This window comes from Lissotriton vulgaris, unplaced genomic scaffold, assembly GCF_964263255.1.
Source record: "Lissotriton vulgaris unplaced genomic scaffold, aLisVul1.2 SCAFFOLD_2332, whole genome shotgun sequence".
In the NCBI taxonomy this organism is placed as follows: domain Eukaryota; kingdom Metazoa; phylum Chordata; class Amphibia; order Caudata; family Salamandridae; genus Lissotriton; species Lissotriton vulgaris.
Window position 1 is genome coordinate 168,643 of NW_028254257.1, and position 20,450 is coordinate 189,092.

At 43.5% G+C, this 20,450-nt stretch overlaps 1 protein-coding gene across 1 annotated transcript in view; it reads left to right on the plus strand.

The window, feature by feature from the left end:
• Window positions 1–20,450, plus strand: part of MRPS11 (mitochondrial ribosomal protein S11) — a 226,598-nt gene that overhangs the window by 22,105 nt on the left and 184,043 nt on the right. Inside the window, exon 2 of the mRNA XM_086951611.1 lies at window positions 12,304–12,423. Coding sequence (XP_086807737.1) covers window positions 12,304–12,423 — 120 coding nt within the window. The remainder of the gene's footprint in view (window positions 1–12,303; window positions 12,424–20,450) is intronic.

The window sequence follows — 20,450 nt, forward strand, 5'->3', positions numbered from 1 at the left end:
ATCCCATAATGGATAGATCATCCGGCACTGACAACCATGGTAGAAGGGCAGCAAGATCAGTACTGGATGGAATGGATGAATGGTCTATGGTGGATGTGTGGCGGTTGCGGCACCCAGGGCGAAGAGAGGGTACATGCACCTCACTGACACACAATACTTGGTCGAGACTAGACTACTGGTTAACCTCACAGGAGGTCAGCACTTGGATAACGGCAGTAGAACACCTGCCTAAGACACTGTCTGACCACTCCCCGGTATGATTAGTATTAGCTGTCCCTACACACACCCTGCTACAGTTCACATGGCGCCACAGACAAGCAGCATTAAAGGTTCAGGTATTCTGTGGCAAATTCGGCAAGCCATTGTGGACTTCTTCCAGGTCAATACTGGCTCGGTAGAAAGCTCTAGGACATTATGGGAGGCTTTCAAAATAACCATAAGGGGCCACTGCATCAGTAAACATGCAGGAGTACTTAGAGATATTAGGCAACAACTTGCCATGGTGGAGAAAGACATTCAGAAGCTAGAGGCTGAATATGCAGACACGCTACAAGACTCCCTCTTGGCAGACATACGAAGTAAGGTGGACACATACCATGAATATGCGGACACAGAAATAAAATACTTGTCAAGGCAATACAAGGCCAGAGCGTACGGAGAGGGAGGCAGACCGGGCAGAGCACTATCGCAAAAGATTAAACCGACGCAGGGCAGCCCCTTCCAACCTGGAGAATTTCCGAGCCTATTATTCTAAAATATATACTACACAGATTTCACACACACAATAGATCATTCACGAATACCTAGATGATGAAGGTCTAGCCTGACTGTCAGACACACATAGGGAATACCTAGGCCACCATCTAACAGAAGATTAATTTAAAGAAGCGATTAACTCTTTGCCTAACAATAAAGCCCCAGGCCTAGATGGCTTACCAGGCGAATTCTATAAGGAATTTAAAGATTTGCTGATAACACATTTAGCCCAGATGTTTGGGGAGGCATATGAAGAAGGGGCTACTGATACCTCTTCCAAAACCTGGCAAGGACCCCAGTCAATGTGAGTCATACCGCCCCCTCTCCCTTATAAACATAGACGTAAAAATACTGGCCAAGATACTAGCAAACCGAATACAACCATTACTAAGACTGCTAGTCTTGCCAGACCAAGCAGGTTTTATACCTACAAGGTCCACAACACAAAATATACGCACCATTTTTGCAATGTATCATAGTTTAAATCCTGAGTTGCTGGCAGAAGCTGCACTTTTAGACGCGGCAAAAGCCTTCGATTCTGTGGAATGGGATTTCATGTTTACCGTCTTATCTAGAATGGGATTCCTACCTGCTTTTTTTAAATGGGTTGCCCTACTATACAACGAACCCACGGCTAGAGTACACTTTATTGGCAATACCTCGTAACATATTGAGATCAGCTGTGGAACGAGACAGGGATGCCCACTATCCCCTATTCTCTTTGCGCTCACGTTGGAACCTCTAGCCTGTAAAATTTGACAAAAGCATCCAGAAACGGCGCTTCAATTCAGTCGTCGCCCGATATGAATTTCCCTATATGCAGATTACATGGTCCTGTACACTAGATACCCAGATACGAACTTGAATCGATTGATTAGGGAATATATTTGATTTGAAAAATATTCTGGCCTCAGTATAAATTGGAATAAATCGGTAGTGATCCCCGCAGCCTATCTTAGACTACCCACTAAAATAGGAAACAGAACTAGTGAAATATCTGGGAATCTGGGTACATCGGGATCCGGAGACAGTGCGTAAGGCGAATTACGGAGTAGCGATGAGCAAACTGGAAGTGCAAGTAGAGAAATGGATTAAACTACCTCTATCGATAGCGGATCGAATAGCCCTCCAGAAAATGGTAGTATTTCACCGTTTCCTATATTTATTCTGGAATATCCCAATATGGCTCACACAGGCATTTTTTTCCAGGCTACGCACAGCGCTACAGAGACTCACATGGGCGGGAAGGCAGCCCAGGGTGAGTTGGAAGGTACTCACTAAACCATATCATCAAGGAGGCTTTGCTGCCCCCGACCTACAGCTATACTACTACTGTGTGCAAGCACAGCATGCACATTATTGGACGCAACCGCATTCCCACATTCCACATATAGCGGTGGAGACAGACAGTATTCGTCCACACCGACTAACACAATACATATCAGACCCTATCAGTTACTACTCTAACGATGCAATACACCCGGTCAAATGCACATCCACAGCCTGGCATACTATGGCGCGGCGAGCACGTAAGCTACCACTTTATGCCCTGGCGCTTCCACTAGTGAATCATCCCAAATTATCGGTCACACAGGAACAGAATATGAGGGAGGTGTTAGGAGATATGGGATTTACAACGACGGGCATGTTATTCCCGCACAACAACTTCATCCTCTTTCCTAGTCCATCCTTATGTGCACACCAAACGCCGTTGAAAATGTTTGCGTACCTCAGATTAAGGGCGGCAATTAAAGATCTATATGACACATTCCCGGCAGAACCCACACCACTGCAGGCCCTACAGATATTAACAGTGCCAACGCGTACAAAATTAGTTACAAGACTATACACTACATCCCAGAACTAACAGAATATAGAGCCTGATAAATCACTTAAGCGGTGGGAGGAATCGACGGGGGTGCCCATTTCAGATGAAGATTGGAGTTACAGCTGTGCGCAATTACACTTACTTACATCAAATTGTAATTTTCGAATTATACATTTTAGATTTCTCCATCAGACATACTATACGCAAGTCAAATTGCACCGATATGGCCTTAGAGCAGATGATAAATGCCAGCGATGTTCCGCCAACCAGGCAGACTTTCTACACATGGCGTGGGCATGACCTGGCCTAAACACATATTGGCAGGAGGTGACGGACGCACTCACCAGCATGTTAGCTGAGCAAATCCCGAACGCACCATTGGTATGCCTATTGGGTATTTATAAAATAAAACTACCTGGAAGGCGTAAACTACTGGCAGTTGCAATTTTGCTTGCGAAAAGACGCATTGCCATTACATGGGGTAGCAGGCGTCCTCCCAGATTCAAGGATTGGCTGACTGACATGTTATATTGTAAGGAAACACTAGGTGCGTATGAGGAGGAATTACTGCAGGCCTTCAAACCTAAAGACTTCTGGCAGCCACTACTGGACTATTTACAACAACAACAAGAACACTCTTGATCGCTAATCGGGAAGGGACACTTAGAGATGGTAAGGGACAATGTACCTGACGGTTGTTTTTGTTGTATAAACACACTTGTAAATGACACACTAGGTTATTGTTAATAATGCATGTTACGATGTAAGATACTTTTGAAAGCCACCACCTTTCTGTAGTTAAAGTGTCTTATGCCGATGTTCATACAGGGTGCCTGTACTGTGCTGTAACGTTTCAAGATGTGAAGGAAAGCAGGTGGAAGTGGATTGAAAAAACAATGTTCATAACTGCTGCATAATGTCTGTCTTTTGATGCTGCTTGGTGAAATAAAAATACAATTTAAAAAAACTATTTGGTACCTGCAGCCTGTTTCTGGTCACATGACTGGGTGTAGTTGGCAGTTGTGCTTTGTGTATTCCTCTTAGACAGCCACACACAATGGGAACCCAGGTGTGACTGTATGTGCCATCACTGGCAGAGTGGGAGTAAGGAGCTGGGCCCACCCTCTATTACACCTGAATAGCTTGTGTCCTGTCTCAACAAAAAAGAGCTGCATACTTCCTGTAATTAGTCTGGAGCCAGGGAAGGCAGGGCATCTATGAACCTCAAAGGTATGCCTCTAAAAGCTTCTCCCCACTTCTAAGGCACAATTGTGTATAAAAGAAGGACATCAGATACCACCACTTCAGTACATGTCTGGACCTGTGGGTACTGCTGTGTTGCTACAAGGACTTCCATTCTGATGAACTTCTGCTATGAAGGAACTGCTGCCCTGCTCTGCTACTCTCTTGCCTGGTAGAGAAGGAATGGACCTGCATCTCTGGGAACTCAGAGTTACCCAAAAGCTGTTCGGCTGGCCTCCTGATCTGAAGTCTCAGGGACATAACAGGCTTCCAGCAATCTTGTATCTGCAGCTGGACCCTTTCATCTGTGAGTCTAACCTGCCAAGTGGTGCCACCCTAGTCTTGGACCCCTGAAAGTGGGCATAAGGTGCTTTGCCAGCCTCAGTTGATCCAGCAGAATCGGCGCATCTCCTCTGCTGTGTGGCACAACCCTGAGCAGAACTAATGCATCTCCACTGCTGCATGGATTGGAACACATCCCAAAGACTTTCATCCCTGCAGCAGTTGGCTTCAGAACTGCCATTGCGTGGAGCATCCTCTGCTTAGGCCCTCGCCTCTTACGTTCATGGCAGGCTCAATGACTTGGAGTCGCACCTCTTTGGAACCGATGCATTGGCTCGACAATGTGCTGCATCCCCGACGCCAGACTTCACATCACAAGGCCCGTCAACAGGATCTTTGACGTCCATGCAACAGGACCTTGCACTGCAGCCTCACCACTTCGCATATCCAACACATTGCCTCGGCTGCGCGACGCCTCTTCTATGAGGATCCTCGCAACAAGGCACTCAATCCAGGAAGGTTTCAAGGGGGAAATGAAAAGGGCAGTATCCCAACAGGGGGATGGGTATGATTCAGGAAGGACTCGTGGGGAGGGATGGCACATATGGAGGGGAGGGTTCACTCAAGCAAGCAAAAAGTTGAAAGTAGAAACCAATAATAATTACTTAGTAAAAGCCTTTCATTATTATTCAGTCAATATAATAAAGCAGCTATTATGCTTGATGCAGAAAAGGCATTTGATTTGGTGCAGTGGGAGGTACTATTTGCAACTTTGATGACATTCAGGTTTCCACCGCGCCTTACCGGTCCCTTGTTCATTTTATATAAAATGCTGAAGCCAAATTTAGAATCCATTCCTAAATAGTGGGGCATATTGCTATTGGGAGCTGAAGGAGGCGAGGCTGTCCTATGTCACTGATCCTCTTTGCATTATTTATTGAGCCCTTGGCCTGTGCACTTTAACAAGATCCTTACGTTTTACCCCTGGTTAACTGTGTGGCAAAATGTAAGTTGTTTGCAGATGATATAGTATTGTATTTGGCCAAAGGTATTGTGGGTGTTAAAAACCTGTTTTTTAGTATTGAGGAATGTAGGGGGGGCTACAAAATCAATAATTTGACATTGTAATTGCGTTTATTTAATAGCCCCCCCTTAGTTCTGCCTGTCGAAATGCTGGCACATTTCTCTACTAACCATCCTATGTTGCAACGATTATTTCTGATTTGCGTTGATTTAATTATGCTCAACTCTGATTAAAGTACAAGGGCTACTGAACCAATGACAGTTTGTAGTCCTTACCGTTATTGGTCGGGTTGCATTAATCAAAATGGCCATTCTTTCTTTGTTTATGTTTTGTTTTGCTGATGGTATGATTAACCCCTTCCATGCTGATGACGAACCCCATCTGTCATGCACTACGGTGCTCGTGTGCTGATGCCGGCTGGGGTTCGTCACGGCCCGCCCCTGTTCGTGTTGTTTACAGCACACCAGGGGAATCGCGGCCGCATGGAAAGGGTTAAAGTTCATTAGTTCTTTTTTGAAGAACTTGATAGGCCACTTTGGAACACCCTTGTACCAATTTAAATACACTACAATTAGATAAAAAAGAGGAAGAGCTGGCAGTTACGAGAAATAACATGTACTATTGTTAGACCTGGCATCCTTGGCTTGGTTTCCCCTGACTTTTTGCCTCTACGGTCTGTATTTTTGACACTGTGCTGGATTTCGTTTTTGCTTGTTTAGATGCTTTGGGCACTTTGCCACTGGTGAACAGTGCCAAAGTGCAAGTGCTCCCTGGTAAAATTGTAATTGAGATTGGTTATCCATGATTGATACATTTGTTTCATCAGTAGGTCCCTAGTAGAGTGCACTGAGTGTTCCAGGGCTAGTGATTCAAATGCTACTAGTGGGCCTGCAGCACTGATTGTGCCAACCGCAGAAGTAGCCCTAAGATGGTGTCTCAGGCTTGCCACCGCAGTGCCTGTGTGCAGTTTAATTGCCTTGTTAACCTGGCCAGTGTCCACACTTGCTAGGCCTGACCCTTCCCTTTTTCTTACACATAGGACACCCCTATAGAAGGTCCAAGGTACCCCTTTGGGCAGGGTGCAGTGTATGTGAAAGGTAGGACATGGACTAATGTGGGTAACATGTCCTGATAGTGAAATACTGCCAGTTTTGTTTTTCACTATTGAAAGGCTATCTTGCCCCATAGGACAGAATGGGGAATGCTGTGCAACATGTTTTACTGCATATCTTCCCATAGAAGCAGGATAGACATGTGGAATTTGATATCTCTGAACTTAGTATTTAATAACACATCTTTAAGGTAGGATGTTTTTTAGATTCAGTGTTTGGAAATAGCACTTTTTGAAATTGTCTATTTTCTTGTTCAACCTTTCTGTGTGCCTCTGCCTGTTTGTGAATTGACTGTCTGGTTTGTGAGTGACTGGGGCTAGGGTGGCTCCAGGAGGCTGGGTGAGTCAGCACTAAGCTGAATAGACCTATCTGCATTTGGAGTGGTGGGAGGAGTAGCACCTGGGCCTGAATAGGGCTGTGCCTGCCTTCCACAATGCTAACTCCACCTCCTCCGGTGTGTCTGATGACCCTAGGCCACACTCACAAAGGAAGAAGATGTGCACTGGCAGATTGCACCCAGAACTAGTTTGGACTGGATCCAGGACCCCTCGCACATGAAGAACAAATACTTTTAGGGTATAAACACTTTAGACTAGGAAACTCCTTGATCAAGAAGGAATCCCTGCCAAAGAGAACAGCTGAAGAAGTGCTGCCCTTGCTGTGTGTTTGGGATTGACCTGCAGTTTGCTATTCCTGCTAAGGAGAGGACTAAGGTACTTTTTCTGCTGTGTGTTGTGTGCTCCTGAATGAAGAGGAACTGTGCTGTGTGCTTTGTACCTCTGAAGTGAAAACGTCTCCAAGGTCCTAAGAAGAGATGGCCTCCTGTTATCGAACCTCAGGGATACAAAAGTTTCTAAAGCTCTTGAAGCACTTTCTGAACAGTGCTCCGCTTTCTATACTGCCTCTGAGTATAGCTATGTCCCCCGGGACGCAGCTGGTGCCCGCCGTGAAGCACGTCTTGCCTGCACGTCCTTCTGCTCCCAGGATCACAGGGAGCACTGTGTGTTTCACTGCCGCCGACCTGTGACCGGAAGGAAGCTCTGAGGGCCTGTATTTTCACCGCCGCCGGCCCCCAATCTCCAAGAGTGCTGCATGCCTGATTTTAACCACCGCTGCTTGAGTCGAGTGCCCGAGGCAGGGTTCGCCGAAGAAGGAGCCACGTAAGAGCCGTAGTGGTTACGGAGGGTTGCCTAACAACTAGGGCTCCTCTGTGCTGATCAGCTGTTGCCAACTGGGATCCCCCACTTGAAGAAGAAGAACCACAACCCCCCGGTAAGATTCGGATCGAAGTCCGGAGTCTCCGTGCATGTCACTGCCCTGGGGGCGGGTTGCAGAACAAAGGGGGGCTTTCGACGGCCGCGTCTGAACAGAGCAGGATCAGCTGTCCCGGGGGCTTGAGCTACGCCTCCCTCCTCTGTTGAAAGCATTTGGGGGGCATATTTGTGATAAATTACTACTCACAGAGCCGCAGCCAGTCGGGGGAATTTCACTGTTGTAAAGAATTGCACAGATAGCAGCGGGACTCTGCCGGTGCTGAAGCGAACAGCACTGGTGATATTTCGTTTTGATTACCACGCGAGATACAGCCCCTGCACACATTTTTCTTTTTAACCCTGGGGCTAAACTGTTGATCCCACGATATTGGCCTAAGAGAGGTACAGAATCTACAAGAAAACATTTTTAAAGAAGAGATCATTGTGTATATGGATGTTTGTCATTATTGGTCTTGCCTAACATTAGATAAAGATATCTATACTTTTATAATCACCTGTTTGGTGTCCATTTGTCGTGTCTCACTGTGTTACTGTGGGTGTTGGTGCAAATACATTACACATTGCCTTGGGGATAAGCCTGTCTGCTCATGCCAAGCTACCAAGGGGGTGAGCAGGGGTTATCTACAGTGTGTTTCCCCCTTACCCCGACTAGAAGCAAGGGTCCATATTTGGTCAAAGGTACCAATCTCTGCCAACTAGAGACCCCCATTTCTAACATTGATGGTCAGCGGTTATGATTTGAACTTGTATTTGTACTTAACCCACAGTGATTGGTGTACATCACTAGATTAAGACCAGTACGCAACCACATACTGTGTTTTACGTTTTTGTTTTATTTTTGATCTGACACTCCAGGAATCCATGCATTATGCCTCGGAATGGTAAAGCTGTAAAGTGAGAAGGCAGAACTGGAGTTTCAATACTCAGTACCACACTACTCTGCGACACTGCACTCTATGCTACTGCACTCTACACAGTACACTCTATTCCAATGCACTCTGTATGTCAATGCACTGTACTCTCTTCTACTCCACGCCACTGCACTCTACGCCACTCTAATCTACTCTGCACCACTGCACTCATTGCCACTCTACTCTATGCCACTGCACCCAACCCTGCACTACCCACTCTGCACCACTTCACTCTACTCTAAAAAAAAATCCATTCTGCTCTCCTGCACTATATACCACTCAAACAATCAGGGGTTTTAAAGCGCGCTACTCACCCATGAGGGGGGAGGAGGGATGACAGGGTGGGGTTGCAGCTCCGGATCAGTCGAAGAGCCGGGTCTTGAGGCTCTTCCTGAAGGTGTGCAGAGTGGGAGAGCGTCTGATGTTGACTGGGAGCTCGTTCCAGGTTTTTGCTGCAACGTAGGAGAAGACTCTTACACCTGCACTGGTTCGGCGGATACGCGGGGTCTCAGCCATGGCGAGGTCGGCGGAGCGGAGGTTCCTTTTGGGTGCGTGGAAGGAGACACTTTCGTTTAGGTATTTGGGTCTGATGTTTTGGAGGGATTTGAAGGCGTGGGTGAGGACCTTGAAGGTTATTCTTTTCTCGATGTGGAGCCAGTGGAGGTCTTGTAGATGCTGGGTCATGTGCTCGTGTCGTGGGGTTCCAAGAATTAGTTTGGCTGAGGTGTTCTGGATGGGTTGGAGCTTGTGTAGCAGAGTTTTGTTGATTCTGTCTTAGAGAGCGTTGCCGTAGACCAGTCTGCTGGTTATGAGTGCATGGGTGACGGTCTGTTTGCATTCGGGGGGGGTTCCTCTTGAAGGTCTTGCGGAGGATGCGGAGGGAGTTGAAGCAGGTGGCAGCGACGGCTTTGATCTGGCAGGTCATGGTGAGGGAGGAGTCTAGAATGATGCTGAGGTTTCGGGCGTGGTCTGATGGAGTGGGTGGGAAGGCCACCAGGTGTTGTCCCAGCCGGTGAAGGAGGGTCCAAGGAAGAGGACCTCTATCCTCTCCGAGTTTAGCTTAAGGCAGCCATAGTTCATCCAGGCTGCAACGTCTTTCATTCCTTCCTGGAAGCTGAGTCTGGTGTCTTCGGGGTTCTTCATGAGGGAGAGGATGAGCTGGGTGTTGTTGGCATAGGATACTATGCTGAGCCCATGCTGTCTAACGATGGCGGCGAGGGTGGCTATGTAGATGCAGAAGAGCGTGAGACTGAGCGAGGATCCTTGAGGTACTTGGTAGTTCATCTCTGTGGGTTCGGAGAGGAAGGGTTGGGAGTCTGACCCTTTGGGTTCTGCCAGTGAGGAAGGAGCGTATCCAGTTGAGGGTGGTACTCATATGCTGGCGTTGTGGAGTCTGGTGGTGAGAGTGAGAAGGGAGACGGTCTACTCTACACTCACCACTCCACTCTACGCCATTTTATCCCGCACCACTCTACTCTATGCCACTGCACTGTACGCAAATGCACTGTAAACCACAGCACTCTACGCAATGCACTCTACGCCACTCTACTCAAAACCAATGTGCTCCACGACCCTGCACTCTATGCCAATCTACTCTGCACTACTGTACTCTTTTTCACTATACTCTATTCTGCAACACTCTATGCCATTGCATGTTACACCACACTACAGCACTGCACTCTTCACCCCCATACACTACTCCACGCCACTGCACTCTGCAGCACTCCACTCTACGACACTCTACTGTATACCACTCTACTCTATGCCACTGTACTCTACAACACTATGCTGCACCATTCTATGCCACTGTACTCTACGCAGCTGCTCACTATGCCACTCTACTCTGCGCCACTGCACTCTACACCACTGCACTCTATGCCACTCTAATTTACTTTGCACCACTACACTCTATGTGACTCTACTCTTCACTCTGCCACTATGCTCTGCAACACTCTACTCAACTCCACTGCATTTTACACCCCTCTGCTCTACGCCATTTCACTCTGCGTTACTCTGTACCACTTCATTCTACTCTGCCCCACTGTACTCTATGCCACTCTACTCTGCAATACTCCACACTACGCCACTGCACTCTATGCCACTCTTCTGTACACCACTGCACTCTACAATAATCTACTCTGCAGCAGTACTTTCTGTGTGACTGCACTCTACTCTGCACCACTCTACTTTACTCCAATGCACTCTGCAGCACTCCACTCTACACCACTGCACTCTACACCACTGCACTCTACTCTGCACCACTCTACGCAGCTGTACTACCCTGCACCACTGCACTCTATGCCACTCTGGTCTACTCTAGGGCACTCTCCTGTATGCCCCAACCCTTAAGGCATGCTGAACAGCAGCCACGCTGGTGTACAACATGTCTAACACACATTGGCAACCCCAATAGCTCTTGCATAAGCACGACCTATTGGCCTTGCCAAGGCTTGTTAACATTGTGTATTTTTGTGTATATTGATATTGTTTTCTTGTGCCTATGTATGTGTAGCCTGCCTCGACTTGCTCAATTTTAATATTTGAAAAAATAAATAGTCATCTATTTATAATGTGTGAATATCCCTACTGTGATTAGTTCCATGCACAACAGTGGTATTGATAATACATCTTTATGGACTAGACCTGTAGAGTTATTCGCTCGGGGTAATTGTAATTGGGAGCCCAGGAAACATTCCTAGTTCTACTCCAGGAAACTGCACCTGGCACCGTTATGCAGACATAATACTGGGAAAATATATATATCTATACTACTATTATAAAGTAAGAACTTTGAACCTTTGAGGCGGGTAAACTCGGGAACCACAGCACCAATCCAAACACACGATACATCATTAGAATTGTCAGGGTCTGCAGAGTGACATAGGCTATATATACCCAAAAAATATACTTTCTATAAAAAATATACATTCATAAAAAAGTAGTCCCTTGGAAGTAGCGCCGGGCGTGTGCGCTAACAACGTGAACGTGCGTGCTGACATCATCTAGCGCGGGGGAGTTGCGGCGGACAGGAGCGCGAGGAGGTCGAGGAGCGGCAGACAGGAGCGCGGACAGGAGCGAGGAACTCAGGCTAAGGTTGGTGAAGAGCAGGGAGGATCGGAACGTGTGCGACTGAGTGAAGCGCGGGGAGGAGCTGAGGAAAGGACTCGGGCTGAGGTGGGTGAAGCAAGGGGAGGAGCGGCCCGTTAGTGCTCACACACGCCTGCGGGAAGTCTCCAATGTGCGGCTGACAGGAACGCGGGGAGGAGCGGAGGAAAGGAATCGGGCTGAGGTGGGTGAAGCAAGGAGAGAAGCGGCCCGTTATCGCTCACACACGCCTGCGGGAAGTCTCCAATGTGGTACCACATTCACAACGGAAATAAAAGACAGAACGCAAAATAAAATAATAATAAAGAGAGACATGTGTGCGTGTTTGCACAGGGCATTGGTCTGCCGGAGATGAGGTTTATTGCTAAGAGGTGGGTGAAGCAAGGGGAGGAGCGGCCCGTTAGCGCGGGGAGGAGCGGTGAACTGTGTGCAGCTAATTAGGGGCCCTGAAGGTGGCGGGTGCGCAAAGGGGGACCCCCCAGGACAACGTCGGGACGGGATGCTAGTATATGAATTAAAAAAGTAGTAATTCTGCACCTGTTGAGTGGCGTATTTATATGGGTGCAGATTTACTGCTTATCAGTGTGAATCGGCACACTTGAATAGTAGGTGCCATGATAGTAAAAGATAGAATGGGAAAGATATGGGCCTGGCTTACAAATCCTCTTCACATATAAATGTCATCGTCAGTATTCTGTCTTCGGTGTGCTGTGTGAAGTTCATGGTGTACTGTGATTGGCATCCATTATTGCTATTCCTATTATGACAGGGCTCTCAACGTTGCTTTGTGCCGTGGTGTGCACGTAGGATTACAAAAGCTGCAGGGATCAACAGAGAATGCCAACAGGACTGCTGAAGTCACAGATACCCAAAGCTCAAGGGATTTCCGGTAAGATTTGTGTTTTTTTAATATATATATATATATTTTTTTAACAATTTGACTTTTAGTTGACAGTTTACTAAGGGGCTCGCACCCTGTCACCATAATTTTAAAACACAGTCTGACATGCCCCATGCATTTAAAAGACATTTATTTATTTTCAAACCGGATTTCAATGAAATCCCTAAAAGAACAAAATACTTACATTTTAATAAAATATTTTCGTTTGCACGCTTTGTAAAGAATGCTTTGGTGCCTTTGGTCGTGAACAAATATTTTTGTCTGCTCTGTTGCTTCAATGAGTTAATGTTTTGTCGAAAATGAATCCCAATGTCAAAACTTTAAGAAAGACTACACAATGTTTTAGGAATTATGTTTTTTTCGCTGTGAAGCTACCTTCAAGCCTTGTGAAATAGCGCAGTGTGACAATGTTCCTGCAGCATAGCTCTACCATTAACCCGTAGGCCGAAGGATCCTGTTTGGGAATATACACTGAGTGCCAATAATAAGTTGTGCAAAGTAGCACTTTTTATTAACACACCTTTGCGGAAGCAGCTGCTGCGGAACATTTTATTGTTTCTATTAAAATATACTACTTTTTGTATATTTCTTACGAAAAGATGACAATGTTTAATCCACCTTTTTTGCTTTGAAATCGATTGACTCAGCATCCCTGTCACGATCAGAGAAGCAGGTGTGATCTACATCCTCGTTAACGTGTCTTTCGTTTTCCATCACTTTTTTTCCACGTTTCATCATTTGACATTCATAATATGATAACATTGTAAACTAACGTTTTCACGATAACTGTTTTCTTCTCTAACAATGACACAGGAGGATCCCTATAACCAACAGACCATATTTATATCTCATCTTCAAAAACAAAAGGTTTAAATGGGTGGTCATGAGCTAGATTGCAGTGGACAGCAGTGGATTGCAAGAAAGATACAATCAGTCACTATTATTAATTAACAAAATATATGCACACAACTACTTCATAAGGTATAGCTTGTGAGATAAAGGAGTAATGTTTTTTTACTCTGTGTATTTCTTAGAATGTGCATCGAGTTTTAGTCCCCAATAAAAAACATGATGACGTCTTGAAAGATCTACCGAGTCAGACGATTGATGTGCCTGAGCTTTAACAAATGCATTAAGACCAAAAAAAGATGAATGTGTATGTTTTAATAAGAGTATGTGTTCTTGTACCTGATAGATTATTGTACACAATCAATAAGAAGCACCCTATGATTATGCCTCCTGGTTACTCCCTGGACCATGTTGGGCTTCCCCATGCTAACGAATGTGTCCATCAGGTTCTTGTGGACCTAGTTGGAGAGAAACCCCTCCCTCTTTTAAGGGGAAGTAACATGCATGTTTGATAATGTAGCCTTTACGGTACGGACAGACTGTATGTTCAATGTGGTTGGTGGCGAATGAGGGGGAAAAAAAAGAAACTAATAACAAATAGAAACAGGCTTTGGCAAAACCAATTCGTCTCACCTGCAAGAGTCATTGGCAATGCAATGTGTTGCAAAATAGGAATATATGTCTCCAGAGAAAGAAAGAGCAGAATCCGTTGGTAAGATAAGCGGAGCTTTATTTTGCAAGTGAACTCCAGGAGTGTACAACTTAGAATGCCGGTAAACCGTCAGTCTTCCCACTTAATACATACCGCTCTCATTCAAACCACAACACACACACGAGACACCAGATCTACATACACACAGCACGCTAACCACAACACGCGACACACACACATTTGAATCACAACCAGGCACGCATATTGTTTGTGGATGACGCGCGTGCATACACGCGCGTCATTCCAAACAAAAACATAATACCACACACCTCCCTCCTTTTTCTTTTTTTTTTTTTAAGTAAGAATAAAGTCTCTGAACCATACTGGAGCCCTACGACTTCTTGAACTTCCCAATAACTCTTGTGCATTAGAATCACAACTGACCGAAACAGCAGCTGATTCAGATAACCCTCAACTATCTGTAGTGACATCCAAAAACACATTAGATGAATCATCTTCATCCAAAAACACATTAGATGAATCATCTTCAGAAAAGTGCTTGCGATTATTAAACTTTGAAACTCTACTAAAATGCCAAACACTTCCATCTAGTACTCTTACAGCGTTCTTAAATACTTCAACTACTTCAATTGGATCAGACCACTTTGCTAATCACTTATGTACATAACTTCCTTTTTTTAATCTCACAAAATCTCCCACTTGAATAGGAACACAACTTCTTGTCTCGTTTTTTGGCAAATCATTCTTCATTTTCTCCTTATAAGCATCAACTTTCTTGTGAATTTCTCCAAAATCAACCTCTGCAAAATCAATGCGACCACTATCCTTGTTCTTTAACCACCAAGGAACAAGATTGGTACTGGGTTTCCGCCCTCCCAGCAACTCAAAAGGAGATAACAAGGTAACTGCATTAGGAGCAGTTCTGTAAGACAATAACATGGACTGTAACGCCTTATTCCAGCATAAACCACCTTTGACAGCTAATTGAATAGCCTCCTTGACTACTCTATTGAATCTCTCTATCTGGCCGTTGGCCTCTGGGTGGAATACCGCTATTCTTCTATGAGAAATACCACACCTACTAAAATAACTTTCCATTTGCTTACTAACAAACTGTGGACCGTTGTCTGTTACTACCTCTTGAGGAATACCCTCTCTACAAAAAATATCATCCATGAATTGTATGATGGCATCACTGATAACCTCCCTGACCATCTTTATTTCCGGCCATTTTGAAAAGTAATCTATCAGCACTATGCCAAAAGAATGCTGTTGTGGCAACACACTATACGGTCCAATAATGTCAATACCAAGTTTATTCCAAGGTGATGCAGGTAACTCAACAGGTTGTGGTACACTGGGCAAAACCTGCGCTGTTTTATCACTCTTAGCACATAATTCACATAATTTCACTTGTTGTTCTACAAAATAATCAATACCAGGCCACCAAAAATTGTTTTTCAATCGCCTCCTAGTGATTGATATACCAAAATGCCCTTCATGAGCTAAATCAAGAAACTTCTTCCTGAGACCAAAAGGTGGGATAAATTGATCACCTCTTAATAAAATGCCATTTTCTATGGCCAGTTCATCTTTAATTTTATGATAGCTCATTAAACCTCTGGTAAAATTTCCTCCTTCAGGCCAGCCCTTCAATATATACTCTTTCACCTCTTTAAGTTCTAAATCCTTGTTCATTTCTTCATTCCATGTCTCTTCTTGTACTACTGAATTCTCTCCAAATACTAAATTGACATCACTGAAAACATGTGCAACTTCACACTCTTCTTTATCAAACACATCAGATTCCTTGCATGCCAATGGAAGTCTTGACATGCAATCAGCATGAACATTGGACTTCCCAGGAATGTATTCTAAAGAATACTGAAAATTTTGTAACCTAGAAGACAGTCTTGCTAATCTAGAAGAAAGTGTACGTCCTCCACCCGGTGACAATATGTGCACCAAAGGTTTATGATCTGATTTAATGATAAATTTTGTTCCCCTCAAAAAAGGTCGAAAATGTTCCGCTCCCCAAACACATGCCAAAAGTTCTCTTTCAATTACAGAATAATGTCGTTCCGACTCCCTCAACGTCCTTGAAGCATATGCTACAATCCATTCTTTACCCCATTCCTCTTGAATCAACACAGCACCCGATCCACAGTTACTTGCATCAACCATCACAATACATTTCTTCCCAATCACAAATGGTTTGAGACAAGGTGCTCTAATGACCATTGACTTTACAGCATTGAAAGTTGCAGTCATAGAATCTGTCCACTCAAATTTGGCATTTTTCTTCAAAAGCATCCTAAACTGTTCAATTACAGTTGCATAGTTTTGAATAAACTTAGCATAAAATTCCACAAGTCCCAAAAAAGCTACCAACTGTTCTTTGTTTTGAGGAATAGGTGCTTTGCTAATGTTTTCCAAATGTGAAGCTTTAGGTCTAATTCCATTTCCACTAATGCAATGTCCAAGATATTCCACTTCCTCTCTCCTGAACTTACACTTGGAAGCACGAAGTGTTAGACCTTTATCTGACAGAGCATTTAACACTTTAAATACATTTTTGTCATGTTCAACCCCATCTTTCCCAAAAACCAAGATGTCATCTCGAAATGCAATTGCCCCAGTTAAACCAACTAAAGTCTCTTTCATCAACCTTTGAAATACCGCAGCTGCACTTGCTAGCCCAAAAGGCATCCTGCAAAATCTATATAAACCCTCAGGTGTAATAAAAGCAGTTAAGTCTCTTGAGTCTTCATGTAGAACAACCTGATGATATGCGCTTGCTAAATCCAAACAGGAGAATACTTTAGCATTGTCCAAAGTGGAAACCATTCATGTAGGTTAGGTAAAGGATGTGAATCCACACAAATAGCATTATTCAAACTGCGTAAGTCTATGCATACACGAAGATCCCCCCTCCCCCCCCGATTTAATCGAAATCACAATGGGTGAAACCCAAGGGGAGGACTCAATAGGTTCTATGATTTTCTTCTTACACATATCATTGAGAATTTCCTTTAATTTTTGTCTATATGAAAGAGGAACATTCCTGACTTTATGACGGACGGGCAAGGCATTTGCATGTACTTTTATCCAATGTTCAAATCCTTTATATTTTCCTAAATCATTGCAGAATAATTTAGGGAATTTTCCTTTAATTTCAGAAATCAGCATATCTTCTTTCCCTTTACTTAGCACAGAATTACTTGGCTCAGAATTAATAGAGTAAACAGGAGGATCAGCATTTGGATCAAGCTTCATTCCAAGTTGTTCTTGGTGTAATATCTGGCTGCAATAGATTAACATTAGGCCAATTGGATCTAAATAAGGTATCAGGTAGAATAGTGTATCATGAGCAAGAGTCTACAAAAACTTTAGTAGATATTCAATCAATGATGATATCACAAGAAGGAAATCTTTTGACCTTAGGTTCCTTAGTTATGCACATTATAGTGTTAACATCAAATTCACAATCACTTGAACCATCTTGCTCTTGATCTTGAACTAAACTGACTTTTCTTGGTGCTGATCTACAGACTTTTGAAATATCCCCTTTTTTTCACATCTTGAACATACTTTATCTAAAGCTGGGCATGACTTAGAGTTCCCTAGATGGTAACCACTACCACATCTAAAACAATACATATTGTACACTCTTGAGTCTGGTCTTTGACAATTATTCATCCTTTGATCCGATCTTTGCCAACTTTTCATTCTCTGAGCAGGTTTTTGCCATCTATTTCTATTTTCACCCTTGTACTGGTTATCATTCCTTGGATTAATAGTCTTTCTATACTTGTCCAAATCCTTAAGTTTGTCATTTTCTTCATTAAGAATTAACACATCTGGTTTATTGCTGTTTTGTGATCCAATTTCAATCACAAATTTCTCAGAATGCTCTATTGACTTGGCTATCTCAATTGCAGCATTCAAAGTCATGTCAGAAGTTGTCCATAACCTCTGTTGTATTTTTTTTATTGTTGGTACAAATTAGAATTTGATCTCTTAGTACTTGGTCATAATTAATGTGTTCAAAGTCACATGTAACCGCTAATGCTCTCAATGCAGAAACATAGTTGTCAATAGACTCATCTGTTTGTGGTTTCCTTGAGTAGATTTTAAATCTTTCCATGACCTAATTATTTTCTTCCCATATCTAATGGAAAGTTGTTTAGCTGCAATTTGATATAAATTCAAATTAGAAGTATCACTTAAAGGAGGTAGACTTTTGTATTCTTTAAGTGCAATTCCTCCAAGACAATGCTTTAATAGGGCTAACTTCCTTTCTGCTCCACAGTCTTCTTCTTCTAGAACTTCAACATAAGCTAAAAACATAGGTTCCCAAATGTCCCATTCAAGTGGAGGATCACCTTTAATAGTTAAAAAAGATGGAGGAGGTTGAATCTCCGTCATAGTTATATAGATATTTATTAACAAATTAATCTAAATAAATAAATGTAAATTAAGTTATTGTACAGCTTTTCCTTCCCTTTAAAATAAGAGAAATGTGACTCGCAATTTTGTGTGCGAATCACAGAAGTCACTTACTGTTCATTATATCGTGGCAGTGATGATTATTTGTATTTTCTCCTTGTAAATATTCCCACAATAGATTATCTACAATTCTTTGTTGAAATAATGGTCAACTGAAATCGATTCCTCACAGATGCAGCATTGCAGATCAACATCCAATGAGAAAATCTGTTTGAAATCTGTTCTTGGTATCATCCAATAAGGATAAAACAACATCCAATGAGGTAAGCCAAAAGAGAAATCCTCCGTGTGAATGACCAATGAAAGCACGGTAAAAAAGAAATTCAGTAAATCCTTCGAAAATCCATATTAAACACACGTAGAACCGTGTTCCCGATCATCGCCAGTGTTGCAAAATAGGAATATATGTCTCCAGAGAAAGAAAGAGCAGAATCCGTTGGTAAGATAAGCGGAGCTTTATTTTGCAAGTGAACTCCAGGAGCGTACAACTTAGAATGTCGGTAAACCGTCAGTCTTCCCACTTAATACATACCACTCTCATTCAAACCACAACACACACACGAGACATTCTGAATTCTGAATTCTATCGAAAAGGACATCCTTTTACAGTCTGGAAGCGCGGTTGGTAAGGTTCTACAATTATATAGGTTTTTATGGATAATAGCCAGGCCTCCACCTCTGCCAGAGGTACGATCAGCTCTACTTATTAAGTAGCCTTGGGGGAGGGCCTGAACAATAGCGGGGTCAGTTTCAATCTGGAGCCCGGTCTCTGTTAAAAAAACATCTGGCTCAAACACCTCCACTAATAGTGCAATTCAACACAGTGTTTGGGCAGTGATCTACAATTTAGAAGAAACATCTTCCAAGGAGTAATGGCGGGAGGTCTAAGATGTGCGTTATGTAACAGCTTAAAATTACAGTGTGGACAATGTACGGAAGAATTGGTGAGGTTCAGTGAGTGTAGACACTTTGAGTTACCATCTAATCTCATCTCATGCAGACGTGACGAGTTATAAATGAGTGGGCCCCCAGACAAAAGGCCAGGGTTTGTGGCCCCTGGGCGCGGACGGGCGCAGACGGGCTTGCCTTTGGCGCGCCGTTGGCGCGTCCGCTGCACGTTAGCGTCATTCATCTAGATGTAGGTTGGATCGCTTGGAGAGCTGGAGCGTCACCCTGCCAAGATGGCCGCCCCTAATGGCTCAACCAGGAAGTGCTGGGCTCTGTAATCACCCTCCACACAACCAGCCTAGGAGTTGCTGTGGTGGACCGGAGAGTCAGCGAGCGTATGGCAACAATGAATGAAGTAAATACAAGTGGAGATTTTAAAACAACTAGTGACGTTTTAAAACGATTTTTACAGAGTGCAACTGCAGAGCGCTAGCACAGCAAAGCGTTCACAAGGAACTCATTTTAGGAAAGTAATTTTCATTTTTGCAAGTATTTTACTTTTGCAATGATTCAATCATAAGCCCGAAAATGTAAATGTAATATAATCCAAATTTCTAAATAAATTCAATATATGCAATATTACCTAATGTTTTGTAAGAAAGTAGCCCAAAGAGTATATTGAATAATGATCACTTCGGTTGAAATGAGTAATATATTTATTTATATTTACAGACATTTTTATAAAAAACACTCTCACACAGCAAAGTATATTTATATTGCATATGCAATAATTAGAGGATAGAAAATTAGTGACATTTGTGACCCCAGTGAAGTGACCATAACCAACCTGTATTAAAACATGAAGTGACTGTATTTTTAAAAAGCTGATTATTGGAGTAAGAAGGATGTCATTTGTGATTTTGAGTCACTGTTTCAGATCAAGGACCAGGGTCTTTTCTAGTGCTTTCAAGACTATCCTTAATGGTTGCCGACTACGTTTCGACCCAACTGTGGATATGGGGGTCTCTTCAGGACAGAGAAAATATGGGGCTGCAAAGTATTAATTGACATTAGTAGGGTATATGAGGAAGTGTTT